The following is a 27475-nucleotide window of genomic DNA, read 5'->3' on the forward strand; positions in this document are numbered from 1 at the left end:
TCCCTCGAACTCAGCACCACCTTCCTAACCTGCAATCTTCTTCCTGCCCTCTCCGCCCCCACCCCACTCCGGCCTATCATCCTCACCTTGACCTCCTTCCACCTATGGCATTTCCAACGCCCCTCCCCCAAGTCCCTCCTCCCTACCTTTTATCTTAGCCTGCTGGACACACTTTCCTCATTCCTGAAGAAGGGCTTATGCCCGAAACGTCGATTCTCCTGTTCCTTGGATGCTGCCTGACCTGCTGCGCTTTTCCAGCAATACATTTTCAGCTTCCTGCCAGACAGCCAAGCTTCTTTCCTTGCTAGTATCTACTTTCCTGTGCGGCACCTTGTCAAAGGCCTTCTTGAAGTCCAGGTGGATAACATCCATTGGCTCTCCTTGGTCTAACCTGCTCATTAGTTCCTCAAAGAACTCTACTAGATTTATTAGGCATGACGTCCCTTGATGAAATCACGCTGACTTTTCCCTATTTTTTGGATACCCTTTCAAGTATTCAGAAATCTCTTCTGTCACAATGGATTCCAGGAATTTACCCACGACTGAGGTTAGGCTAATCAGTCTGTAATTTTCAGTCTTTTGCCTTACTCCCTTTTTAAACACAAGTGTCACGTTAGTGATTTCCAGTCCGCTGGGACCTTTCCTGATTCTAGCAATTCCTGAAAGATCACCACTAATGCCTGCACTATCTCTTCAGCTGTCTCCCTTAGAATTCTGGGGTGTGGTCCATCTGGTCCAGTTGATTTATGCACTTGCCGGCCACTCAGTTTTTCTGGCACCATCTCCTTGATGATGGCTACCATAGAAACTCTTAGTTTTCCTTTATATTTCTGGCTAGCTTACCCTCATATTTAATCTTCTCTCCTTTTTTTGTTGCCCTCTGTTGGTCTTTGTAAGCTTTCCAATCCTCTGGTTTCCCACTGTCCTTCGCCACATTATATGCTTTCTCTTTTGTTTTTATGCTGTCCCTGACTTCCCTAGTCAGCTGTGTTTGCCTCATCCTCCCTTTATAGTATTGTTTTTCCTTAAAAATAACTCTGCACTACCACCTTCTGTCTCCAACTACAAGCCAATTTTGTATCCAGTTGGCAAGCTCACCCTTTAGTTCATGTGATCTAACTTTACTAATTAGTCTATCATGCAGAACCTTGTCAAAGGCTTTACTAAAGTCTGTATAGAGAGAGAGAATGTAGCAGCTGGAGAGACTCCAGCCTTCGAATCCTGTTGAAACCCCAGCAACAACTACTGAAAGTTAATTAAAAATCTTGGATCTGTGAGACCTTGACCACACCCACTCAAGCTGCTTCTATTGTTCCAACTTAAAACATCCCAACAGCTCATAAGATGTTTATCTCTTAATGACTGCTCAATGCCTGTCCCCAATCTCTCTCTAAAAGAAACCAGGACCTCCTAAGGCCACAGTGTCATAACAACACCAGCTAGTGTTGTCAAACAGAGGGACCTAGGGGTTCAGGTAAATAGTTCTTTGAAAATTGCATCACCGGTAGACCCTCTGAAGAGAGTCCACCCAGACTCATTACCCTAACTAATGCACCTAACCTACACATCCCTGAACACTATGGGCAATTTAGCATGGCCAATTCACCTAACCTGCACATCTTTGTGGACTGTGGGAGAAAACCAGAGCAACACATACAGACACGGGTAAAATGTGCAAACTCCAGACAGACAGTTGCCCGAGGCTGGAATTGAACCTGGGTCCCTGACGCTGTGAGGCAGCAATGCTAACCACTGAGCCACCATGTTGCCATCTCAAATCTCAAATCTCAAATGGTAGATCTGGCTCCAACAGATAATGGCCTATTTTTGCCCCTAATTTATTTTTTATTAGGGCGTCACTGGCTAGGCCAGCATTTATTGCTCAGAGGTCATTTAAGAGTCATCCACATTGCTCAAATCTTTTATATTTCCATTGATAAATCATTCCCAGCTGTCTTTCTTAAGTCTAAAGTTGATGACTTTGCACTCCCCCCACATTGAACTCCATTTGCCACAGTTTTTCCCACTTACTTAACCTAGCACTGACCCATGCAAAGAATTTGTTGCTCACACAGTGGGTCACCAAGTGCAAGCCAAAGAGATGCCAAAGATTTCCAACTAATTTTAGATATTAATTTATGAACTAGGCCAGGATTGACAGACGTGCTGTCTTAGTAATTAACCTGTCTGGATAAAATTGCTGTTTGCATCACAGGAGGAACTGAAGATATGGTTCACAGAAATTGAGTATTTAATGATCTTAAAGTACAGCAAATAGAATGGGTAAACCAATTCCTACTTATTGGCAAAGGAATGATAAATTATGCATTTTGCTGCACTCCAGGGTCATAAACTAGGGACAAGAACAATCAAGACAATGTGGTTAGCATATTAAAGTAGTTGCAACAAAGAACAATTGCATCTGAGTACCTGCAAAATTACAGAACCAATTACAGAAAAAGCAACCTGGCAATTTACAGGATATGGATCACCGTAGATATCAGAAACACTCGACAAATTGCTTTGATAAACAATATGCTGTTCTTTATTTTGTACTTTGCACTTTTCAAAGATACATTTTCTATTTTTGTTCTGAGTCTTGTTAATGTAATTTATGCAATTCAGTAGAAGAGCAATTCAACTTTTAAAGCTTTCCAATTGTGTGCTGACCTTTACTGTTGCACGAAGTGGATGAAATGATGGGGCTGCGAGCTGGGTACATCATAGTAATCTAGATTTTGTTTGCCTCCTGATTACAAAATAGCTGATACCGAAATTCCGAACGTGTGTGCTAATCATTTTTATGTATTATTTGACAATTTAACGTATTTGGAGACTGACGTAATAACTGGACTTTGTGCCGATCTTGTTCATGGATGCTTCTGGGGGCAAGTTTCATTGAAGCTAAACAAGGTCACAAAAGTGCAGCATAACACTGTAGTTCATTACTTGAGGAATAGAATTTAAAAGCTGTAAAATAATGCTAATGCTCAACGTATATTTATCATACTTGGAGTACATTTAAACAAATGAATTCCAGAGAGGTGATGGCCTTGTGATATTACCACTGGCCCATTGATCCAGAGTTTAGATCAGAGTGGTGCTGGAAAAGCACAGCAGGTCAGGCAGCATTCGAGGAGCAAGAAAATCGACGTTTTGGGCAAAAGCCCTTCATCAGGAAATCCAGAGACCCAGGTAATATTCTGGGGACCTGGATTTGAATCCTGCCACAGCATATGGTGGAATTTGAATTCAATAAAAATCTGAAATCTGATGAACACGAAACCATTGTCGACTGTTGGAAAGACCTATCTGGTTCACTAATGTCCTTTAAAGAAGGAAACTGCTTTACCTGGTCTGGCCTACATGTGACTCCAGATCCACAGCAACGTGGTTGACTCTTAAATGACCTCTGAGCAATAAATACTGGCCTAGCCAGTGACGCCCGAAAAAGAAATAAATTAGGAGCAGGAGAAGGCCATCAACCTTTGGAGCTAGCTTTACCATTCAATAAAATTATGGCTAATCTGATACTATGCACCATTCTAGTCACAATTTTACCAAAATGATGCAGAGCCCATGAAGGAAATGCTAAATAAATTTACAAAGAAAATGAAGTATTAAAGATTCTAGAAAGCCAGTTGAAGGATAGAACATTATAAGCATTACACATTACAAGAATGCATGTCCTAACCTGACAACCACAGTTTAAATCTGTCTCTTTATAGATGAATTCCTAGTTAATGGCTATCACCTACATAGAACCAAAAAAGGAAGGCTTGCATTTATACAATGTTTTTCATGATTACAGGATGTCTCAAAGCACTTTACAGTCAACAAAGCATTTTTGAAGTGTAGATACTGTTGTAATTTGGGAAATGTGGCAGTTGATTGATGTACACCAAGCTTCCACAATCAAAATGTGATAAGACCAGACAGTCTGTATTTATGATGTTGACTAAGGGATAACCCTTGATTCAGGTGCTATGGAAAACTTCCCTGTCCTCCTCTAAAATAGGACCATGTGATCTTTTATGCCTGCCCAAGAGGACCAGCAAGGTCTAGGTTTAAAAGTTCCTTAAACAGTCCAACATTGGAATGTTAATGTTGACTTGTGGGATGTGGGTGCCTCTGTCTGAGCCAGCATTTATTGTCCATCCCTGTTTGGCCTTGAGAATGTGGTGGTGAGGTGCCTTCTTGAACTGTAGCAGTCCTCCTGCTATGGGTTTACCCACAGTGCCAGGAGGGAGGGAAGCCTCCCTTAATGGTGTGAAGCTTCTGGAGTGTTGTTGGAGCTATACTCATCCAGGCAAGTGGGAAGTATTCCATCACACTCCTGACTTATGCCTTGTAGATGATAGACAGGCTTTGGGGAATCAGGAGGTGAGTTACTCACCGTAATATTCCTAGCCTCTGACCTGCTCTTGTAGGCACTGTTTTTATATGGTGAGTCCAGTTGAGTTTCTGATCAGTGGTAACCCCCAGGATGTTGATAGTAGAGGATTCAGTGATAGTAACACCATTGAATGTCAAAGGGCAGCGGTTAGATTGTCTCTTATTGGAGATGGCCATAGCCTTGCCTTTGTGTGGACCACATGTTAATTGCCATTTGTCAGCCCAAGCATGGATATTGTCCATATCTTGGTGCATTTTAATATGGACTGCTTCAATATATGAGGAGTCCATATTGACACCTTCCATCCCTGCACTGATGAGTGGGCTTTGAATCCAATATTTGCTGAGTCAGAAGTGAGAGTGCTACCAGCTAAGCCATAGCTGACACAATTAAACAAAATGTATGCACAATTAATACAAAGAGGGTCGAACTATCACAAAAGAATGCCACAGATCCATACAGTCATAGAGATATATAGCATGGAAACAGACCCTTCTGTCCAATTCAGCAATGCTGATCAGATGTTCTAAATTAATCTTGACCCATTTGTCAACATTTGGTCCATGACCCTTGTTATGAAGATGAAGGTGTGTACTGTACCTTTAAGAGAGAGTGAATGCTGTTCTGAACTGAGAGATTACAAGCACCTGTTTATAGGACTAGATGGCAGTCCCAGAGTGTACTGTAAAATTGAAGAGATGTAACATTTGATTGTGAATGGATACCTGAGTTTTGGTTGCAGTTTTGACAACAATTTGAATTTAACCAATCAGTTTAAATTATGCGCCAGGATACTAAAACCCAATCAAATTAGAATTTATTGTTTTGCTAGCATCAAACCAATGAGTTGATCCAGTGTTGAGGGGGGGTTTAAAATGTGGACCTTTTAAAAATTGGTCAGAGAGCAACTGCCATTGAAACAGAAATGAAGGGAGAGCTAACATTTTGCTTTCCAAGAAATTAGGAAGCACTCTCTATCAAAGGGACCTTTTCATATGAAACATACTCGCAGTAAAAAGAATGAAGACAACCCAGGGAGTTCAGCACCTGGAAGAGTGAAGTCACAGAAGAAAACAGGATCTGTGTGGTTTGAAATTACATTAATGTAAGTTTAATAAGTGTCCTATTGGAACAGCATAGTTATAGAGTTGAAGACAGATAATAAGCAGTTAAGAGAAATGAGGGGCTTAAAACTGTGAATAGTTGTTTAATGTTCACTGTTAGAGTTAAAAAGTAAATTGAAATTATTTTCTTTAAAGAATGGATTTTATGAGTTCTCTGTCACTCACATTTTAACAGATTACGAGGTGAGGTGAGCTTTTTTGGGTGTCTGGTTTAATTAACAGAGAGGTTCACCTCCGTGTCGTAACACCCTCTAACCCCTTCCTATTCATATACTCATCCAGATACCTTTCAAATGTTGGAATTATACCAGCCTCCACCACCTCCTTTGGCAGCTCATTCTATACACGTACCACCCTCTGCATGAAAAAAGGTCCCTATTTATATCTTGCCTATTTAGCCGCTCCCTATAATACTCTCCAACTCTGACAACATCCTTTTCTGAACACTTTTGAGTTTCACAACATCTTTCCTGTAGCAGGGAGACCAGAACTGCATACAGTATTCTAAAAGTGGCTGATCCAATGTCCTGTGCAGCTACAACATGACCTCCCAACTCTATACTCGATGCTCTGACCAATAAAGGAAAGCATACCAAATGCCTTCTTCACTGTCCTATCTACCTGAAACTCCACTTTCAAGGAATATGAACCTGCACTCCAAGGTCTCTCTGTTCAGCAACACTCCCTAGGACCTTACCATTAAGCGTATAAGTCCTTCCCTGATTTGCCTTTCTAAAATGTTGCATCTCACATTTATCTAAATTAAACTCCATCTGTCACTCTTTGGCCCAATTGCCCGTTTGATCTAGATCCCGTTTTAGTCTGAGGTAACCTTCGTTGTCCACTAATCCAATTTTGGTTTCATTTGTAAACTTATTGACAATACCTACTATGTTTACATCCAAATCATTTATGTAAATGACAAAAAGCAGTGGACAGGCACCGATCCTTGGGGTACAGTGCTGGTCACAGGCCTCCAGTCTGAAAAGCAACCCTCCATCACCATCCTCTGTCTTCTACCTTTGATCCAATTTGTATCCAAATGGCTAGTTCTTCCTGTATTCCATGTGACCTAAACTTGTTAACCAGTCTACCATGAGGAACCTTGTCGAATGCCTTATTGAAGTCCATATGGGCAACATGCACTGCTCTGCTTTCATCCATGTTTTTCATAATTTCTTTACAAAACTCAATCAACTTAGTGAGATATAATTTCCCACACACTAAGCCATTTTGACCATCCCTAATCAGTCCTTGCCTTTCCAAATAAATGTAAATCCTGTCCATCAGAATCCACTCCAACAACTTACTCACCATTGATGTCAGGCTCACTGGTCTAGTTTCCTGGATCTTTCTTACCATCTTTCTTAAATAATGGCACACATTAGCCACCTTCCAGTCTCTGGCACCTCATCCATGGCTATCTATGATACAAATATCTCAGCAAGGGACCCAACAATCACTTTTGTACCTTGTAACAAAGTTCAGCACCACTACCCTGTAATATGAACACTTTTCAAGACATCACTTTTTATTTCCCCAAGTTTTCTACCCTCCATATTCTCCTCCACAGTAAACACTGATGCAAAATACTCATCTCCTGTGGTTCCACACACGGGCAGCCTTTGGAGAAAAGAGAAGACTAGTAGGTGACTTGACAAAAAGGCCGTTAAAATTCTGAGGATTTGGCATGGCAGATATGTAGAAAAATATTGCTGCTTCAGGGAGGGTTTGAAACTTGTGTCAAATACAAGGTAGTCACTAATAAATCTAACATGGAATTCAAAGAAACTTCTTTATGCAGAAAGAAGTGGGGATACGGAACTTGTTTCCACCGAGTGATTGAGTGAAGAGCATGAAAGCATTAAGGAAGGGGGAAGACAGATAAGCATCTGATGGAAAAAAGAATCGATGGATATCTTGGTAAGGTCGGATGATGTGTGATGATGGAGACTCCTGTGTAACATAAACAGCAACGTAGACCAATTATGCCAAACGGCTGTTCCTGTTTGTGGATTCAGTGTAATTCTGTATAAGATCAAGTGGACAAAATGGAAAGACTCACATTTATGCAGATACTTGTGAAATATCTCTGTTTTCCACACTACGGGTTTACTTTGAAGCACAATGTCAGTGGCAGACTTCATAGTCACTTAGCATTTTGCATTGTCCAAATTAAGGAGGTGATTGGCTAAGTAATCTGCAATATGACTGACCAAGCCAATCAGCACAATAGAAATTAGCAATGGACAATGGCCAGCAATGTATGATGCTCACATCATACGAAGGAATAATTGGAAAAAGTCTTTTGGAAGTCCTACATTTCAACCTAAATTTAATATGTTATATGAAACACATCACCTTCACTTTCCAGGCAGTCCACCAGGCTGATACCAGATATGGAGGGTCTGGCCTATGGGGAGCAGTTGAGTAAGGTGAGTCTGTATTCATTGGAGTTTAGAAGAATGAGACGTGACCTCATTGAAACAAAAATGATTCATAGGAGTCTTCATAGGAGAGATGTGGAAAGGTTGTTTCCCCTTGTGAGATAGTCTGGGACCAGAGGGTATCATCTCAGAAAAGGGATCACACATTTAAGACAGAGATGAGGAGGAATTTCTTCTATTAGAGGGGAGTGAATCGATGGAATGCTTTACCACACGCTGGGTTGTTAAGTATATTCAAGGCTGAGATAGATACTGGTATTCTCAGTAAGTGAATTAAGAGTTATGGGCAAAAGGCACGAAAGTAAAGGTGAGGATGATCAGATCGGCCATGCCTCAGTGAATGGCAGAGCAGACTCAATGGGCTGAATGGTGTACTTCTGCACCTGTGTCTTTATGGCCTTACTTTCAAATAAGTGGCAACTTCCATTTTTCACTAAAACCCTGGTGCAGGGCTTGACCCAGCTCTGAGACCAGGATCAAGCTGACCATTATGAATCAGACCAGTTACAGATGCTTTTTATGCCATTAAGTATTTGTCATAGATCTCCTTGTATGGCGATGACTGCATGGATTTGCAATCCATCATTTTCTAATGATCTTTGAAATGTAGTATTTGTTTCTTTTTACTATATTCAAAAACATTTTACAAAATGCTGGAGCATTGCTTGGTAAGGTGTATACTCCATGTAATTAGTATGTTTTTGTATTTTAGGATTATTTGTGGCTATAGGTATGAGTAAATTGTGACCATTTAAATAGTATATTGATTTAACACTAGTTGAATGTGACCAATAAAGGTTTCTGTTTCAGTTAAGTGGAGTAATGAAATGGAAAAATTAATTACAGATAGCAATAACAAAGGGAGCAGAGGAACAGATATGGAGTTTCAGCAGATAACATACAGGCAAAATGAGCAAAGGTATAGTACGCTTTAATCCACTTATAATTGCAAAGCACTTAAGAAGATGTTATAATGTTTATTGGAAAGTAAAACAATTCCAGCTATTGTTAACGTGCTAATGGATTGTATATGAAAATGACTTTATCTAGTCTTAGATTGAGTTCACCACCTGCTCTGGGCTGCAATCACAGGGAACCAAACTCCAATGACACTCAGTAAAGCAACATAGTTATGTTGCTGGAAGGCCTGGTCTAAGATTATTAACACTGATCACTACTTATGACTCCCATATGCGTCCTCCATAATGAACCAGAGTCTCAAGTACAAATCCCACCATGATGGGAATTTAAATTTAATTAATTCAATAAAGCTGGAATTAAAAAGGTTGGTGTGGTGAGAATGAAACTACTTTATTGCCATAAAATGTACCCATTTACTGTCAATAACTCTCGATTCTGCTCCCTAACAGGAATCTGTCCACCTCTATCTTAAAAATACTGAAGGGCTCTGCCTTCATCATCTTCTGAGGCAGAGTTCCAAAATCTCTCAATCCTGTGAGAGAAAATGTTTCTCTTCATCTCCTGAAAAAGTGAGCCCTAATTTTAAGACAGTGTTCCCTAGTTCTGGACTTGTCCACAACAGGAGGTATCCATGCCACATTCACCTTATCAAGGCTGTTCAGGATGATATAGACATAGAATTCCTATAGTTGGAAACAGGCCATTCTGCCCAACAAGTCCACACCAACCCTCCGAAGAATAATCCACCCAGCCCCATTGCCCGACTGCTCTACATTTATCCCAGACTAATACAACTAACCTACACACCCCTTAGCACTATGGGCAATTTTAACAGGGCCAATTCACCTAGACTGCACATCTTTGGAATGAGGGAGGAAACGGAAGCACCCAGAAGAAACCCACGCAGACGTGGAGAATGTGCAACCTCCACACAGACAGTTGCCCGAGGTGGGAATTGAACCCGGTCCCTAGCACTGTGAGGCAATTGTGCTAACAACTGAGCCACTTATAAACTTCATCCAAATCACTCCTCACTCTTCCAGCCTTCAGTGGAAACAAGTCCAGCCTGTCCAACTGCTCCTCAGAGACAACCTGCTCTTTCCAGATATCAATCTAATAAACCTCTTCTGAATCTGAGCAAGAAAATTATAGTGAGTCTAGTGATATCCTTGGGACAATCTGATCAGGTGACCAGTGCTTCATGTGGTTCTCCAGAGATGGTCCATTGCAGGGATTAGCAACCTTACTCGCAAGAAGCCAAAATTGGCTTAGTTTTAGGAGACAGAGGGTGATGGTAGAAGGCTGTTAGTCTGCCTGCAGGATGGTGTTCAGGTGTCATACTACAGGGATCAGTGCTGGGCCCCTCATTATTCATGGTATAGAACATATATCGTGATATTTGTTATGTATATGGTGTGGTTGATAAGTAAGTTTGTGGATGACATGAAACACAGTCCTGGCACCAGTCCAGATTACAGTTAGCGATGAAATGTTTTCTTTCAGTTCCCTTCTGGTTCCTTTGGACCCTATGATTAAGGATTCTAAATCTTTCATTCACTGGTTGAGGTTTCGCCCTTTGACTTTGGAAGTCATTTTTCAAGATGGGAATTTGCCCAGAGAGAGAGAGAGAGAAAGGGAGAGAGTTAGTGAGCTGCTCAGGATTTTATTTTACTTCTCTATTCACAGAAGGAAGGGAGAGAGATGATTCCACCTTCCCAGGCTGCATGTTTCTGCTGTATCACCCAGACGCGAAGTTGTAGCTTCTCACCCAGGAACCAGTCAAGACGTTGCACTCAGTATTCCTGAACACACGTATACACACACACACACAACTGACCTTGGTTAAAAAGCCAAACATTTGCACCGGGTGAAGTGCCCCCTGCCACATTTAAAAAAAAGTTTGAAAACACAGCCCCTTGTTTAAAGCCATTTTGCCATTTTTAAGTCCAAAAAGAACAAAAATGGTTTGTAAAACAGCGGGAGAGGCTGCAGTTTTCATACACTGAACCAGCACTACTTCACAGAGGGAAGTCACAGCAAGGCATTCACCTTATGTGCAGTCAGTCATGTCATCCACAAACCCCCATGTCCCCCTGGCCCTGGGTGGCTCTGACATCCAGAGGACTGCTGTGTTTCCTCAGCCCGCATATGCATTTGTAGCTGACCATCTCTGAACCTGCAGAGACAGAAATAGGAGTGTCAGGCAGCTGTGTCAGATGCTAAATCAGGGAGACGGGGGAGGCTGGAACAATAAATAGAGTGGTCTGGCAATGTTCCTACACCGGTGGGTCTCCAGCTTGATGGCCTCCATGGAAAGGCTGGCTGCAGCCAGCCCGAGCAGAATGCTCAGTGGCTCCATATCTAACTCCTTCTTGAAAACACTCCGTGTTTTGGTGTCAACTTCTTTCTGTGGCAGAGAATTCCACAGGCTCTCCACTCTCCGGGTGAAGGAATTTCTCCTCATCAGTCCTAAATAGCTTATCCCGTGCACTGAGACTGTGACCCCTAGTTCTGGACTCCTCAGTCATCAGGAACATCCTTCCTGTGATTACTGTGTCTGCTCCTTTGAGAATTTTATAGGTTTCAATGAGATCAGTCTTATGTCTGGGTTTCTCAAAGCCATGTTACAGCATTGAACTTTGTGAGGTAAGAATTGGGCAACTCATTGTAGAACTGAATAGAGGGAACACACCCACATTTTGCAGCTTACAACAGAGGGAGTGTTGTTGTAGATGATGATCAGCCATTGTAAAGTTACAGTGACTTTACAGCACTACAAAGATCGTGTGGGTTAAAAATATTTAAGGATTATTCAGTGGATGTGGGACAATGTGGGACTCTATAGATTTCAATAGAGAGTAGACTTCCTGATGTAACTCTTTTGTGCTACACGTGTCAAGTTAATGTCAGGTCTGCATTTTTATGATTAACATTAATCTAAAATACTCGTAGGATTTGTGATAGCAGTGCAGCCTGTATCAAATGTGATAAAAGCTCTTTTTGCACATTTAGAAAACAAAATGTTACAAGAACTTTGTCTCTCAATTCATGAGTTAAGCCAAAAAGAAAAGTCACAGTTAAGCAGTGGTGTATTTTTCAGGGACAATGTGAACTGTGTTCAGTTCCAGCCGTACAGTGTGACAAGAGACAACGTCAGCAGCCTTCGCCGTGAACATGAGGCTGAGAGAAGGAGCACAGAGAGATTTGGCAGCATACTTCAATCCCAAAACTGTGCAGCACAGAGCTTACAGGAGATCAGCTGTCAGCTGCCAGCAGGTGTGACTCCTATCCTGTTCTTCTCTGTTCTTTCTTCTCTTGCATTTTTTCAACAGGGGTGGGGAATTCCAAGTCCTTAATTGCTAGCTGTGTCTGCATGCAGGTGGGTTCTTTTCTTTCTTCACTTGTAGGGATGTGGGCATCACTGGCTGGGCCAGCATTTATTGCCCGTCCCTAGTTGCTCTTGAGAAGGTAGTGACGAGCTGACTCGTCAAGGTTAGAAAATGATCTAGACTTCTGCTGTGCCTGCCAGCTCCCTAGTTTTAACAGCATATGAGCAACAGACTTAGACATGTTATTATTTTCTCCCCATGCCTGGTTTTCCCTGGTTGGGGAGCCTGGAACCAGGTATCACAATCTCAGGATAGGAAGTAGGTGATAGAGGACTGATATTTGATTTAATTTGATGTATTATTGTCACATGTACTGAGATACAGTGAAAAGTATTGTTTTGCATGCTATTTAGCAACTAACTCTTACAGAAATACATCAGGGTGGTGGAATAGAATGTCACCCCTTTATTTCAATCAGTGACTAGTGCCCTGTGCCTCAGGGATCCGTTTTGGGACGACAATTATTCAATAGTTATGTAGATGATTTGGAATCGGGGACCACGTGTAGTGTGTCAAAGTTTGCAGATGTCAGTGGAAGAGTAAAGTGTGCAGAGGACTGTGAAACACTGCAGAAGGACATAGATAGTTTAAGTGAGTGGGCAAAGATTTGGCAGATGGAGTACAATATTAATAAATGTGAAATCATCCATTTCAGTAGGAATAACAGTAAAAAGAACTGTTACTTGAATGGTAAGAATTTGCAGCACGCTGCTATGCAGAGGACCTGGGTGTCCTTGTGCACAAATCACAGAAGGTTGGACTGCAGTTACAACAGGTAATTAAGAAGGCAAATGGAATTTTATCCTTCATTGCTAAAACATTTAAAAACAGGGAGGCTGTATAGGGTGCTGGTGAGGCCACAACTGGAGTACTGTGTGCAGTTTTGGTCTCCTTACTTGAGAAAGGATGTACTAGCACTGGAGCAGAGGTGCATAGGAGGTTCACTGGGTTGATTTTGGAGTTGAGGTCAACTTATGAGGAGAGACAGAGTAGATTGGGATGATATTCATTGGAATTTAGCAGAATGAGGGGAGATCTTAGAGAAACATATAAAATTATGAAGGGAATAGATAAGATAGAGAGGATGTTTCCACTGGCGGGTGAAACTAGGACAACAGGGCATAACCTCAAAATTAGGGGGAGTAGGTTTAGGACTGAGTTGAGAAGGAATTTCTTCACCCAAAGGGTTGTTAATCCACAGAATTCCCTGACCAGTGAAGTATTGAGGCTTCCTCAGTAAACGTTTTTAAAGCTAAGACAGACAGTTTTTTGAACAGTAGAGGAACTAAGGGTTATGGTGAGAGGATGGGTAGGTGGAGCTGAGGCCATGAGAAGATCAGCCATGATCTTATTGAATGGCGGAGCAGGCTCGAGGGGCCAGATGACTACTCTTGCTCCTAGTTTTTATGTTCTTATGTTCTTGTGTAGTGTTCCAGTTACAGAGAAGGTGCAGAAAAAGATCAGCTTCAATGTGTGAAAGGTCTATTCATAAGTCTGATAACAGCGGGGAAGAAGCTGTTTTTGAATCTGTAGGTACGTGTTTTCAAACTTTTGTATCTTCTGCTTGATGGAAGAGGGTGGAAGAGAATATAACTGGGGTAGGAGGGGTCTTTGATTATGTTGGCTGCTTTCCTGAGGCAGCAGGAAGTGTAGGTGCAGTCACTGGATGGAAAGCTGGTTTGTGAGATGGACTGGGCTGCATTCACAGCTCTGTAAGTTCTTGCAGTCTCAGGCAGAGCATAGCAGGCTGTGATGCATCTGGATAGGATCCTTTCGGTAAAAATCATTGTGGACACACCGAATTTCATTAGCCTTCTGAGGAAGTAGAGGTGTTGATGTGTTGCTTTCTTGACTGTAGTGTGGTCCAGGTCCGATTATTTTAAATATTTACTCCAGGGAACTTGAAGGTCTCGACCATTTCCACCTTCACACCATTGCTACAGTGCTGAAGTTGATTCCAGCTCCTTTGTTTTGCTGACATTAAAGGAGAGATTGTTGTCTTTACACCATGCCATTAAGTTCTCTGTGTCTCTCCTGTATCACTAAGATCTGACCCACTATGGTGGTGTAATCAGCACATTTTTAAGTGGAGTTTAAGCTGAATTTGATCACACAGTTGTCAAGACGTATAGTTGGAGGCTGCGTAGACAGCCGTGTGGGTTGCTGGTGTTCAGGATTCTCGTGAAGGAGATATTGTCACCTAACCTTACAACTGCGGTCTGTGGGTCAGGAAATCAAGGATCCAGTTGCAGAGGGGGGAGGAGAGTCCTAGGTCTTGAAATTTGGAGATGAGTTTGGTTGGAATTATGGTGGAGCTAAATAGGAGTCTGACATAGGTGTCCCTATTATCCAGATGTTCTAGAGATGAGCATAGGGCCAGGGAATTAGAGTCTGTCGTGGACCTTAGCAACGGTAGGCAAATTGTAATGGATCAAAGCAGTCTGGGAATTGATGTGTGCCATTCCTAACCTCTCGAAGCACTTTATAATGATGGATGTCAGAGCCGCTGGATGGTAGTCATTAAAGCACATTGCCTGATTTTTCTTTGGCACTGGGGTGACAGTGGTCTTCTTGAAGCTCACATTGCTGTAAGGAGAGGTTATAGATGTCTGCAAATACCCCCACCAGCTGGTCCTCTGGATCTGAGTGCACTCCATCCGGGCCAGTCATATTCCCTATGTTTATTCTGAAGAAGGCTGGTCTGACATCTGCGGCTGTAAGCCCGAGGCTGCCGCGGCAGTGACATCATTTCACTGACATTCTATTCAAAACAGGCAGAGAATTCATTCAGCTCACTGGGTAGCTCATTTCTTCACTCAGAGGGTAGTGAACCTGCAGAATTCTTCACCATAGAAGGTTGTGGAGGGGACCAAGTTACTGAATATATTCAAGAAAGAGGTAGGCATACTTTTACAATTTAAAAGCATGAAGGGGAGAAAGTGTGAATGTGGCCTTGAGGTATAGAACATGCTGTGATCGTATTGAATGGTGAGGAGCAGGCTTGAAGGGCCAAATGGCCTTCTGCTGCCAGGTTCTATCCTTGTTTCACATGTAGTTGAACAGTGTGAGTAGTTAGTCAATTACACGGTTGCAGTTTGGTTTTACATTTAATGTGTGTCACAGTTTAGTAATGTCTTGTGCACACAGGCTCTCCCTGTTAGCATGTGCTGAGTTTCTATTTAGATGCAAGCAGAGGTAAACGCCAGCTTCCACACTGTTCTGGTGAATATTGAGGGACAATGGAGTTGGAAGTGGCCTGTTTGGGGTTAATTGTTAGAACATGGCTCTCCAAGTGGGAGATGATTGAGGGAAATGACCCATCATTGTCTATATTTGTACATAAAAGCCATGGATCTCCTGTTCAAACCTGGGGCTTGGATTCTTTCCTTCATCAAACCGGTGATTGAATTCCTCTGGATTTATCCAAACCATCCAGGCAAACATAGCTGCCATTTAATGTCAAAATTTGGCTCTTAATCTGACACATTATTGGCTTATAGCTCAGTATGTGTAGTTGAGAAACAAATGCAGGGCAGTACTGGTACAAGTTGGATCTGCACACGTGGTTTTGACTGATTTAATGCAAAGTGTTTGAAGCGAACCTGCTGCTTCTGATCATGTCTGAGCTGGTGTCAAATTGATTTGGAAATACTTAGATGTCTATTTCTGCACCTTTAGTGTCAAACATAAGGCACAATCTTGATCAAATGGCAGAACTGACTCGATCTGCTGAATGGCTGAAGTTTGCTCCTATATCTTGTGGTCTAATTTTAGACAGTGATACTGAGTATTATGCTGAGCTCATTTTGAAGTGCGGTGGAGATTTTTAGGGTAACTGTAGAGTTGCAGAATTCTGACAGTGCTGCTGTTGGAGTGTGAGAGTGAAGGAAGAATCCATTACTGCAGCCGTAATTAAAGTTGGCTGCAGCAGGGTACAATGATAAGTCTTGGCTGTTTATGGGATTTCAGCAAGCATAAAGAGCTATCTCATTCAACAGCATTCCTGGCCAAAAGCCCCTGCTCTGTTTAATTTTAATGTTCAAGTAATACCACAGATACATTGTCATGTGCAGATACTGACTGTAAGCGAAAGTGAGGATTGCAGATGCTGGAGATTAGAGTCAGGATCAGAGTGGTGCTGGGAAGGCACAGCAGGTCAGGCAGCATCCGAGGAGCAGGAAAATCGACGTTTCGGGCAGGAGCCCTTCATCAGGAAACCTTCATCAATTTCCTGATGAAGGGCTCCTGCCCAAAACATCGATTCTCTTGCTCCTCGGATGCTGCCTGACCTGCTGTGCTTCTCCAGATAATGTTTGTAGGCCTAGCCTGCATTCTGCATTTCATTTAAACTTACATTAATTTCAGCCACATATTTATGGAACCATTTATGAGCATAAATAGGAGTTAACAGGTCAAACATTGTATTGTCACCAATTAAACATGCGCAAAGATGAGTCACATGTGCAAGAGCTGTTTTTTCATACTTCATGAGCAGATCTCCGATGCTGTTACCCAGAAGACACTGGTCATTAACAGAGGAGGTACATTAAGTAATATCGCAGGAAGAGGCCAATTAGCAGAGCACCTTTATCTGAAAGGTATGGACCTGAATTTTACTGGAAGTCAGCTAAATTTTTTTTGGCCAAGTTTCATAGTGAGTTCTTTCCCATGAAGCCTAGTGAGTTTTCTTCCGTTTTACCCAAACTGACCTCATCACCCAGGCATCACATGCTAAGGTGCACCACTCCTTCCATTCTCACACTCCAAACTGCTGGGATTGTCAGGAGTCCCTGGCACCAGCTCCATCTTTGATGCCTAGCTACAGACCTAATCTCTCACCATTTAGATAACGTGCTTTTTTATTCTTTCTGCCAAATGGATATTTTCGTACATTTTCCATTTGACACATTAAGAAAACATTTCCAAGGATGTTGCCAGGGTTGGAGGCTTTGAGCTATAGGGACAGACCGAATAAGCTGGGGCTGTTTTGCCGGAATGTCGGAGGCTGAGGGGTGACCTTAGAGAGGTTTATAAAATCATAAGGGGCATGGATAGGGTGAATAGACAAGATCTTTTCCCTGGGTTGGGGAGTCCCTGAGTGTTATAAAACCTATCAACCGTAACGTTAGTCCTTTCATCCAAACCATTTATATAAATTATACAATGGGGTACTGAGAGTAGCTTGGTCTTGAAAATGCTCTTGAGATTCAGACTTATTTCTTGATTTACTTTTAGATTTCTTACAGTTATTACATTTCAGTAATATAAGAATTTAATTTTGATTCATTTTTAGTTCTTTTAGAGTTATGACATGTAAAAATCATTCGGGTAAGTACATGAAATGCTTGGAGGGATGTGAGCCAAGTGCAGGCAAGTGGGACTATTTTGCTTTGGAATTATGGTCGGTGTGGACTCTAGATGGACCGAAGGGTCTGTTTCCATGCTGTATGACTGTCTGACTCCAGCAGTGATCCATGTGACATATCACTTGTTACATCTTACCAACTAGAAAATGACCTATTTATTCTTCCTTTATCTCCTGCTTGCCAGCCAATCTCCTAACCAAGACAATACATAACCCCCACATTTTGAAATTTTATCTTCCACCATAATCTTTGATGTGGCATCTTCTTAAAAGTCTTCTGTAAATCTGAGTACAATATGTCCCTGGTCCCCTTAAACTGCAGCACATATTACCAATTCAAAGATATTCAGGTTTTGGAACTGGAGAAGGGGATAGTCTCTCCAAGGAAAATGGAAGATGCAGTTAGTTATTGGACACTTGGAATGATTCTTATGTTAGGCAGTGTTTGACAAGTTTTAGTAGAATTATTGTTGTCAAGGATTATCCTGTCTGGGACATAGATAGGACATTGCATGGCAGTGAGCGTAAATTTGGGATCGTTTATTGTTTTTCTGGTGCTAGGATTAAGGACGTCCACAAAAGTTTCAAACATATTGTTAAAGGTGAGATTGAGAAGCCAGTAATTATTGGACACATTGGTAGGAATGACATTTTTAGGGAAAAGATTAAATGAATACAGAGTGAATGTAAGAGGCTAGGTAGAAGATTAAAAGATAAAACCTTAAAAGCAGTAATTTCTGGTTACTCCCAATGCAAAACGCAAACGAGGGAAGGAACAAAGGTTAAATGAGATAAATCAATGGCTGAAGAGCTGGTGTATTGCTCAGGGATTCAGGTTTTTGGACAATTGGAATGTCCTTTGCAATAGAAAAGACCTGTTCAAAAAGGATGGGTCTAACCTGAACTGGAAAGGAACCAAAGCCTTAGCAGGGATTTGCTCATTCCATCAAGGGAGACTTTATGCTGAGACGGTAGAGGCGGGGGGGGGGAGTGGAGAAATTCTAAATAGCAGTATAAACGGAATAATTGATGGGAAGGGTTCCAAATGTGAGGAGATCATGTCAGTTAGAAAAGAAAGACAAGAGAATCAGGGTATGTAGTAACTGAAGAAATAAATTGCATTTATTTCAATGCAAGGGTCTTACAGATAAGGCTGATGAACTCAGGACATGTTTAAGAACATTGGATTGAGACATCATAACTATTACAGAAACTCAGCTGAGAGATGGACAAGATTGGCAGTTCAGTGTTCCAGATTTTAGATGCTATAGGAAGGATAGAAAAGAAGGCAAGAAAAGTTGGGAGGGGGGTTGATTAAGGAATACATTACTGCTGTAACTAGGGAAGATATTTCTGAAAAATCGTCCAGTGAAAATATATGGGTAGAAATTACAAATAAGATCATTTTGATGAGATTGTGCTATAGGCCCCCCAATAGTAAGGGGGAAATTGAGAAACAAATATATATGTGATCTTGGATACATGTAAGCATAATAAGGTTGTAATAATGGGGTTTTTAACTTTTCCAAATATTGACTGGGGCTACCATAGTGTTAAAGGTTTGGATGGTGAAGAATTTGTTAAATGAGTTCAAGAAAATTTTCTTTAATATCAATATACAGATGCTCCTACTAGAGAAGGAGCAAAATTAGACCTTCTTTTGGGCAGTAAGGCAGGGCAGGTGACTGAAGTAAAAGTAGGGAAGCACTTTGGGTCTAGCGACCATAATTCTATACATTTCAAAATACTTATGGAAGAGGATTCGCCCTACCATAAAAGTTAAAGTTTTTAACTGGAGTTATGGAAATTTTACTGGTATGAGACAAGAACTTTCAAAAGTTGATTGGAGTAGACTGTTAACAGGTAAACGGATGTCTGAAAAGTGGGAAGAATACGATGATCAGAGTTCAGATGCATTTTGTTCCTGTTACAGTGAGGGATCAGCGTAAGATTAAGGGTAGAACATAGAACATAGAAGAATACAGCGCAGTACAGGCCCTTTGGCCCTCGATGTTGTGCCGATCCAAGCCCACCTAACCTACACTAGCCCACTATCCTCCATATGCCTATCCAATGCCCGCTTAAATGCCCATAAAGAGGGAGAGTCCACCACTGCTACTGCCAGGGCATTCCATGAACTCACGACTATCCGAGTAAAGAATCTACCACTAACACCTGTCCTATACCTACCACCCCTTAATGTAAAGCTATGCCCCCTCGTAACAGCTGACTCCATACGTGGAAAAAGGTTCTCACGGTCAACCCTATCTAAACCCCTAATCATCTTGTACACCTCTATCAAGTCACCCCTAAACCTTCTTTACTCCAATGAAAACAACCCCAAGTGCCTCAGCCTTTCCTCACACAATCTTCCTACCATACCAGGCAACATCCAGGAGTGAATCACCTCACACTTAGCTACATTGAACTCCATTTGCCACCTTTCTGCCCAGTTCTGCAGCTTAGGTTTAGGGTAAAATTAAGGAACAATGGATGAATAAAGATATTTAATTTCTAAACAAGAATAAAAGAGATTCTTATTTTAGATATAGACAACTTGGTTCAATTGAATCTCTTAATCAGTATAAAGAGTGTAGAGGCGTTCTTATGAGAGAAATCAGGAAGGCAAAGAGGGAATGTGCGATAACATTGGCAGATAAAGTTTCAGATAATCCAGAGAGATTCCATAAGAGCAAGAAGGTAACTAGAGAGAGAGAGTAGGGTTTCTTGAAGATCAAAGAAGTTGTCTTTAGAACATAGAACATAGAAGAATACAGCGCAGTACAGGCCCTTCGGCCCTCGATGATGCGCCGATCCAAGCCCACCTAACCTACACCAAGAGATTCCATAAGAGCAAGAAGGTAACTAGAGAGAGTAGGGTTTCTTGAAGATCAAAGAAGTTGTCTTTGTTTTGAACTGCAGGAGATGGGAGAGATACTAAATGAATATCTTGTCAGTTTTTACTATGGAGGAAGAAATGAGACTAGAGAATGCAGGGAAATAAACATTGATGTTTCAAAAGCAGTTCACATTACAGAAAAGGAAGTTTGGGAGGGCTTAAAGAATATAAACATGGCTAAATCTCTGGACCTAATCTAATGTATCCTAGAACGTTGTGGGAAGAAAGAGAGGAAATTATGAGATCCCTTACAAGAATATTTGCACCATTTATAACTACGGGGTGAGGTGTCCAATGACTGGAGGGTGGCTAATGTTGTACCTTTGTTTAAGGGTGTAAGGAGAAACCGGGGAATTATAGAGCTATGAGTCTGATTTCGGTTGTAGGTAAATTGTTGGAGGTAATTATAAAAAAATAGGATTTATGGACATTTAGAGAGGCAATTGATTAAGAATAGTCAGCGTAGTTTTGTGCAAGAAACATCGTGTCTCATAAACTTACTTGAGCTTTTTAGGAAGTTACCAAAAATGTTAATGATGGCAGAGCAGTACATGTTGTTTATTTGGATTTTAGTAAAGCCTTTGACAAGGTTCCACACGGTAAACTAATTTAGTAAAGTTAGGTCACATGGGATTCGGAGTGAGCCTGCCAATTGGATACATAATTGGCTTGACGGCAGGAGACAGAGTAATCGTGGAGGGTTGGTTTTTGGATCGGAGGTGAGCAGTGGTGTTCCACTGGCTCCTGTTTTGTTTGTCATTTATATAAATGCTTTGGATGAGAATAAAGAAAGCATGGTTAGTGAGTTTGTAGATGACACCAAAATTGGTACCATAGTAGACAGTGAAGAAGGCTTTCTAAGGTTACAAAGGACCTTGATCAAAAGGGTTAATGGGCTGGAAAATGGTCGATGGAATTCAATCTGGATAAACGTGAGGTATTGCATTTTGGTAAAACAAACAAGGGTAGGGCCTATACAGTTATTGGTAGGGCCTTGGGTAGTGTTGTAGAACAGAGGGACCTAGGGGTGCAGGTACATAATTCTTTGAAGTTTGAGTCACAAAAAGACAGGGTGGTTAAAAAGGCATTTGACATGCTTGTCTTCATTGCTCAGTGCTTTCAGTACAAGGGTTGGGAAGTCATGTTGAGGTTGTACAGGACATTGATGAGGCCTCATCTGGAATACTGTCCAGGTCTCCCAGTTATAGGAAGGATATTATTAAGCTGGAGAGGGTTCAGAAGAGACTTACCAGGGTGTTGCTGGGTATAGAAGGTTTGAATTATAAAGAAAGGCCAAAGAGGGACACCAGTTTGACTGGGACAACACATCCATCCTGGAACAGGCTAAACCAAGTCACGCACGGGAATTCCTAGAGGCCTGGCATTCAAACCAGAACTCCATTAACAAGCATATTGATTTGGACCCCATTTACTAACTTCTCAGATGAAGACCCGGAAATGATATCATCCACCACAACAGACCAAGACACATAAATAGCAAGTGGGACACAACACCAGCACTTCATCAGAGGCTCACTGATGATGTTACCTAGCATGATAATGAAATGTCTGAGAACAAACCTACCAGCTCAGCGAGCAAACTTACAACCTGATCCACAACCTGTGCTACAAATCATCTCCAGAATCACATCGAAGTGTCCTATTAAGGTGTCTTTAATATTAGCTTCTAACATTTTCCCTGTGATAGTCTTCCCCTCCCTCTTTTGAACAAAAGATGTAAATTAGCTACTTTCCATTCTAAAAAAATCCTTCCCTGAATCTAATGAATGTTGCAAAATTAAAATTATCTTACTAGCCACTTCTTTTAAGACCCAGTTCCAACAATTTGCAAAGTACAACTTCCCTGGACATTGTAATTTCCTTTCATCCGCTTGATTTCCAGTTCCTGATTGGTGGTGATTCTGGTGATTTCACTTTTATCTATAGTGAAGACTGATGCAAAACCCTTATCTTCTGTTATTAATTTCCAGATTCTTCTTTTCTCCAAGGAGAATAGTCCTAATTTGTTCAATCTATCCTCATCACTGAAGTTCCCTAATCCTGGAACCATTCTTGTAAATTACCTTAATGTATTTGTAAAAACCCTTTGGATTCTCCTTAACTCTATTTGCCAAAGCTATCTCATGTCCCCTTTTTGACCTCCTGATTTCTCTCTTAAGTATACTTCTACTGCCTTCATATTCTTCTAAGGATTCACTTGATCTATCCTGTCTATACCTGGCCTATGCTTCCTTCTTTTTCTTAACCAAACCCTCAATTTCTTTAGTCATCCAGCATTCCCTATACCTACCAGCCTTCCCTTTCACCCTAACAGGAATATACTGTCTCTGGACTCCTGTTATCTCATTTCTGAAAGCTTCCCATTTTCTAGCTGCCCCCAATCAGCTTTTGAAAGTTCTTGCCTAATACCGTCAAAATTGGCCTTCCTCCAATTTAGAATTTCAACTTTTAGATTTGGTCTATCCTTTTCCATCATGATTTTAAAATTAATAGAATTATGGTCGCTGGCCCCAAAGTGCTCCCCCACTGACACCTCAGTCACCTGCCCTGCCTTATTTCCCAAGAGTAGGTCAAGTTTTGCACCTTGTCTAGCAGGTACATCCACATACTGAATCAGAACATTTTCTTGTACACACCTAACAAATTCCTTTCCATCTAAACCCTTAACACTATGGCAGTCCCAGTCTATGTTTGGAAAGTTAAAATCTCCTACCATAACCACCCTATTATTCTTACAGATAACTGAGATCTCCTTACAAATTTGTTTCTCAATTTCTCTCTGACTATTAGGGGGTCCATAATATGATTCCAATAAGGTGATCATCCCTTTTTTATTTCTCAGTTCCACCCAAATAACCTCCCTGAATGTATTTCCTCCCTCAGTACAGCTGTAATGCTATCCCTTATCAAAAATGCCACTTCTCCTCCTTTCTATCCTTTCTATAGCATTTATATCATGGAATATTAAGTTGCCAGTCCTGTCCATCCCTGAACCTCATATGTATACTTAATGTCCCTTTAAATGCATTATTGCCTTTTGCTTCATTTATTCCTTGTGGTAGCAAGTTCCCTAATTTGACCTTCTCTGGTAATGGTGTTTCCCCTGAATTCCTGTTCAATGTATTACTGACTGTCTTCCAGTTATGGCCCCTTATTCTGGTCTCCCTCAAGTACAAACACCATCTGTACATCCAAAAACTTAGAAAGGTCTATCAAGAACACTCTTAAGATTTCACAAACCCAGACTATTGAATTTTTCCTGGTAGATATAATTTCTCAGTTCTGGTATCATTTTAATGATGTATTCTTGCACCTTCTTCAGTACCTCTAAATTCTTTAATAACATATAGACCACATTACCAGTGTACAAGTGTAGTCTAACCAAGGATCTATAAGAGTTTCACATATCTATTTCAATCTTCCACTAGAATTGAACAAATGCTTTGTTGACTTTTTCTCCCAGCCCTGTTAACCTTCTGGGCTACTTGCAGTGATTTGCTTGTCAAGGATCGAATAATTCATAAATGCTCCCTGGAGAAGTTTGTCTGAATAGGTTTCAGTTTTTATCGTGCGCATTTTTGTCTTCCTGCTGTTTTGTGATTAGACCAGTGTTTTTTTCTCTTTGCTGTGGGGAAAGAGGCTGTTAGTATTATTCTCTGTTGAGCATCGTAAGAGCAAATGAAAATGGGTTAGTTGTGAATAAATGTGATTGACTGAGTACACCTTTCAGCAGTAACATTAATAGAATAGGGTGCATTGTTGCAAAAATGCAGCTGTATCAGGGCAACGTGAAATTAATTTGGTTGAAGAAAGCTTTTTGGCTGGTTTGAGCTCATCTTTTTCTGAATTTCAGACTGTCTTTTTTGTCAGTCTCTGGCAGCTTCTGAAATAGGTTCTGTGTCCTGACGTGACCAACCATTCTTGGCAACTCCATCCAAACAGTTCACCAGCACTCACTTTGGAGCAACACGCCTCCTGAATCCCATGCTAAATGTAACAACTTCAATCACTGACCTTTGTCCTCTTGTCTTGCTTCTTTGACGCGTGTTGTGCCTTTCTATTTTGTAGTTTTAATTTGATGGTTGCCCTCTGGTAATGTCACTGAGACAAGGATCTCGAAGTCCAGGCTAATGCTGAGGCACACGGGTTCAAATCCCACCACCAGTTAAATTAATAAAAACTCTGGATTTGAAAGCTAGTCTCAGTGATCTTGAAACTGTGGACCAATTGCAATAAAAGCCCACCTGGTTCACTAATTAATGCCCTTGAGAGAAGGAAATCTGCTGTCTTTGCTTGGACTGGCCTCATGATGACTGCAGATCCACTGCAAAGTGGTTGACTGAATTGCCTTTGAAGGACAATTAGGGGTGTTCAGCAAATGCTGGCATTATCAGTGATGTCCCTACACCATGAAAGAATACATTTCTGTAAGATCTTTCTTGAGACATCTCTTTAAGGCTCAAGAGCTCTAATCTACAGAGCAATTCTTCACGGCTTATTCCTCAATGGTCAAGGACCAGCTTCTTTCAGAACAAGAGGCAGACTATTTAGAACTGAACTGAGTGGTAATTTCTTCACTTCTTCAGTGAATCTTTGGAATTCTCTTCCATAGAAGAATTTAGAGGCTCAGTTATTGAGTGCGCTCAAGACAGAGATCGATAGATTTCAAGATATTAAAATTATTGAGGGAGACGGGATAGTGTGAGAAAAAGGTATTGAAGTAGAAAGTCAGCTGTGATCTCATGGCTGGGTGAGTTTGAAGGGCAGAATGGCCTCCCCCTGCAGCTGTTTCTTCTTTGAATCCTCTGATGCACAGTGCAGTTAGGGTACCATACAGATTGCAATGGTAGGTACACAAATACAGATTTAATGGCTTAAGCCATGGCAAACTGATTAAAATAGTGAAGAGTATTCTGTCTGTGGAATATTCCCTATTTACTTCCACCTTCTCAATGTTAGCTGTCAATCTGTAAAAATATATACTGTATTACAATGTGGTTGAAAATTTAAGATCCCTTTGGCAAGCACACTGAATTCTCACTGCTGGAGGGATTGATGGAGCCAGTATGGTAGGCTAGAGGTTGTTGCCTTAAAGTGGTCTTTCAGTAGACAATGAAGCTGCACTTTTGGCAATATTTTCAAAGTGAATGCAGTTTATTTTAAATGACCCAGACCTTTAATTCTGTTGTTGAGGAATATTAGAACTGTGAGACAGTATACCTGAGTTTAGTTGAGAGGAAATGATGACGAAGGGGTTCCAAATAAGAGAACCGATTAAGGCAACATTATAGAGAATTAAGGATTACTACAAGTAGAAGTTTTACAGGGTTCAACTGGAGTCCGCAAGAATTACGTCTTGTGAATGGCCTCCCTTTGCTGTACCCATCAACCAAGCTGGCAATAGAACAGGGCACAGGGCCTCTGCCTGTGGGCCCTGCAGCTTCTATTCTCAATTGCCAGGATTTGTCCTGAGCCAAGGTGGGAACATCCACTTTGTACGTGGGCCAATGGTGGAAGAAGGGTCAAGGGTCAAGTAGAGCCACTAGTAGATCTCTCGGAACATCGGACTTAGGAACAGGCACCAAGCTTTTGGGAAATTGTGTGAGATGGGCCTGGAGCAGGGGAGTGATCCTATATTAGAAGAGCCAAATCATGAAATAATCAGAGATAATTGTACATTGTAAAACGTGTTTCCCTATGGAGGTATCTTCTGAACAACGTGTTCAGAGATTTTATTACATGACTCTGGGGCATGTGGGAATTGAACCCAGGTCTTCTGGCTCAGAGGTAGGGACACTACCACGAGGGAAAGGTGCTCTCCTCGGCAAATAAATATAGCTTTTAAAGAATGTACTTTCAGGATTTGTGCAAGTACCGATAAAGTTGCATTTATTGCACATCGCTCTATATTCTGTGAAAGATGAGTTGTGCCTTTTTAAAATACAAAAGAAGAACTATACATGTCTTTTAATTTGTTTGGCTCTTGATTCTTGTCTTCCTGTTTTGCATAAATTTGTTTTGAAGTCTTTCACTCATTACTCGACTGTTGTCAGATAACAAACGCATCTGGTTTCTTTGTTATCTTTTGATTCTCTTTCCATTGCAGTGTGTTTAACGTGGCTGTGACAATATTGAAATTACTCGAGAAATATAAAAGAAAATAAAAAATTCCATTAAGCCTGTTCTGACCGTCTCCTGTAATGAGTCAAAACAGCCACACGATGGGGTGTGATGTGTAGTTTTCTGGAGGGCTTTTGTAACTGCATGACTTAAACAATGGGAAGTGTACCTTTTCCAAGATTTAAGATGTTTCATCTTGTTTGTTAAAGGAAATAGAGTAATGGAACCACCATACAGTGCTTTCTTCAGCATTAAGGAGGTCCTTGCGACTAAGCCACAGGTAAACATCAATGTTGGGTTGTATTAGCAGATGATTCACTTGGTCATGAACTTTCAGTATAGTACTTGGCTGGGACAGTTAGCATGGATACCACCTTTCAGTGTTTCTGTCTTTTTCTTTTAATTGGCCTTTCGATAGCAAGTGCTGATTTGTCACATCAGGTACCTACCAAACTATCATAAAGCTCATAGCTAGACAATTGTGCCCAATTCTTGTCACTAGACTTTACCCTGTCTAATCTTTTCTCATAACTCAAATTCTGTCTCCCTGCCAACATCCTTGTAAATTTCTTCTGTGTTCTGTCCTGTACATTCCAAGCATTCTGCACCCTCTCATCTGGCCTTCAGAATATCCCCAGTTTTAATCAGTCTGCCAGGAGTGGCTCAGTGGTAAGAACTGCTGCCTCACAGTACCAGGGGCCTGGGTTTGATCCCATCCTCGGGTAACTGTCTGTGTGCAGTTTGCACCTTCTCCACATGTCTGTGTGGGTTTCTGCCCACAGTGCAAAGATGT

At 41.2% G+C, this 27475-nt stretch overlaps 1 protein-coding gene across 1 annotated transcript in view; it reads left to right on the plus strand.

Annotated features, from left to right (window-relative positions):
* The window catches only part of poln (polymerase (DNA directed) nu), a 319906-nt gene that overhangs the window by 4633 nt on the left and 287798 nt on the right, over positions 1-27475 (plus strand). The window contains exons 2-4 of the mRNA XM_043704174.1: positions 8814-8886; positions 11989-12164; positions 26892-26962. Coding sequence (XP_043560109.1) covers positions 8814-8886; positions 11989-12164; positions 26892-26962 — 320 coding nt within the window. The remainder of the gene's footprint in view (positions 1-8813; positions 8887-11988; positions 12165-26891; positions 26963-27475) is intronic.

The sequence above is a fragment of the Chiloscyllium plagiosum genome, chromosome 2 (assembly GCF_004010195.1).
Source record: "Chiloscyllium plagiosum isolate BGI_BamShark_2017 chromosome 2, ASM401019v2, whole genome shotgun sequence".
In the NCBI taxonomy this organism is placed as follows: domain Eukaryota; kingdom Metazoa; phylum Chordata; class Chondrichthyes; order Orectolobiformes; family Hemiscylliidae; genus Chiloscyllium; species Chiloscyllium plagiosum.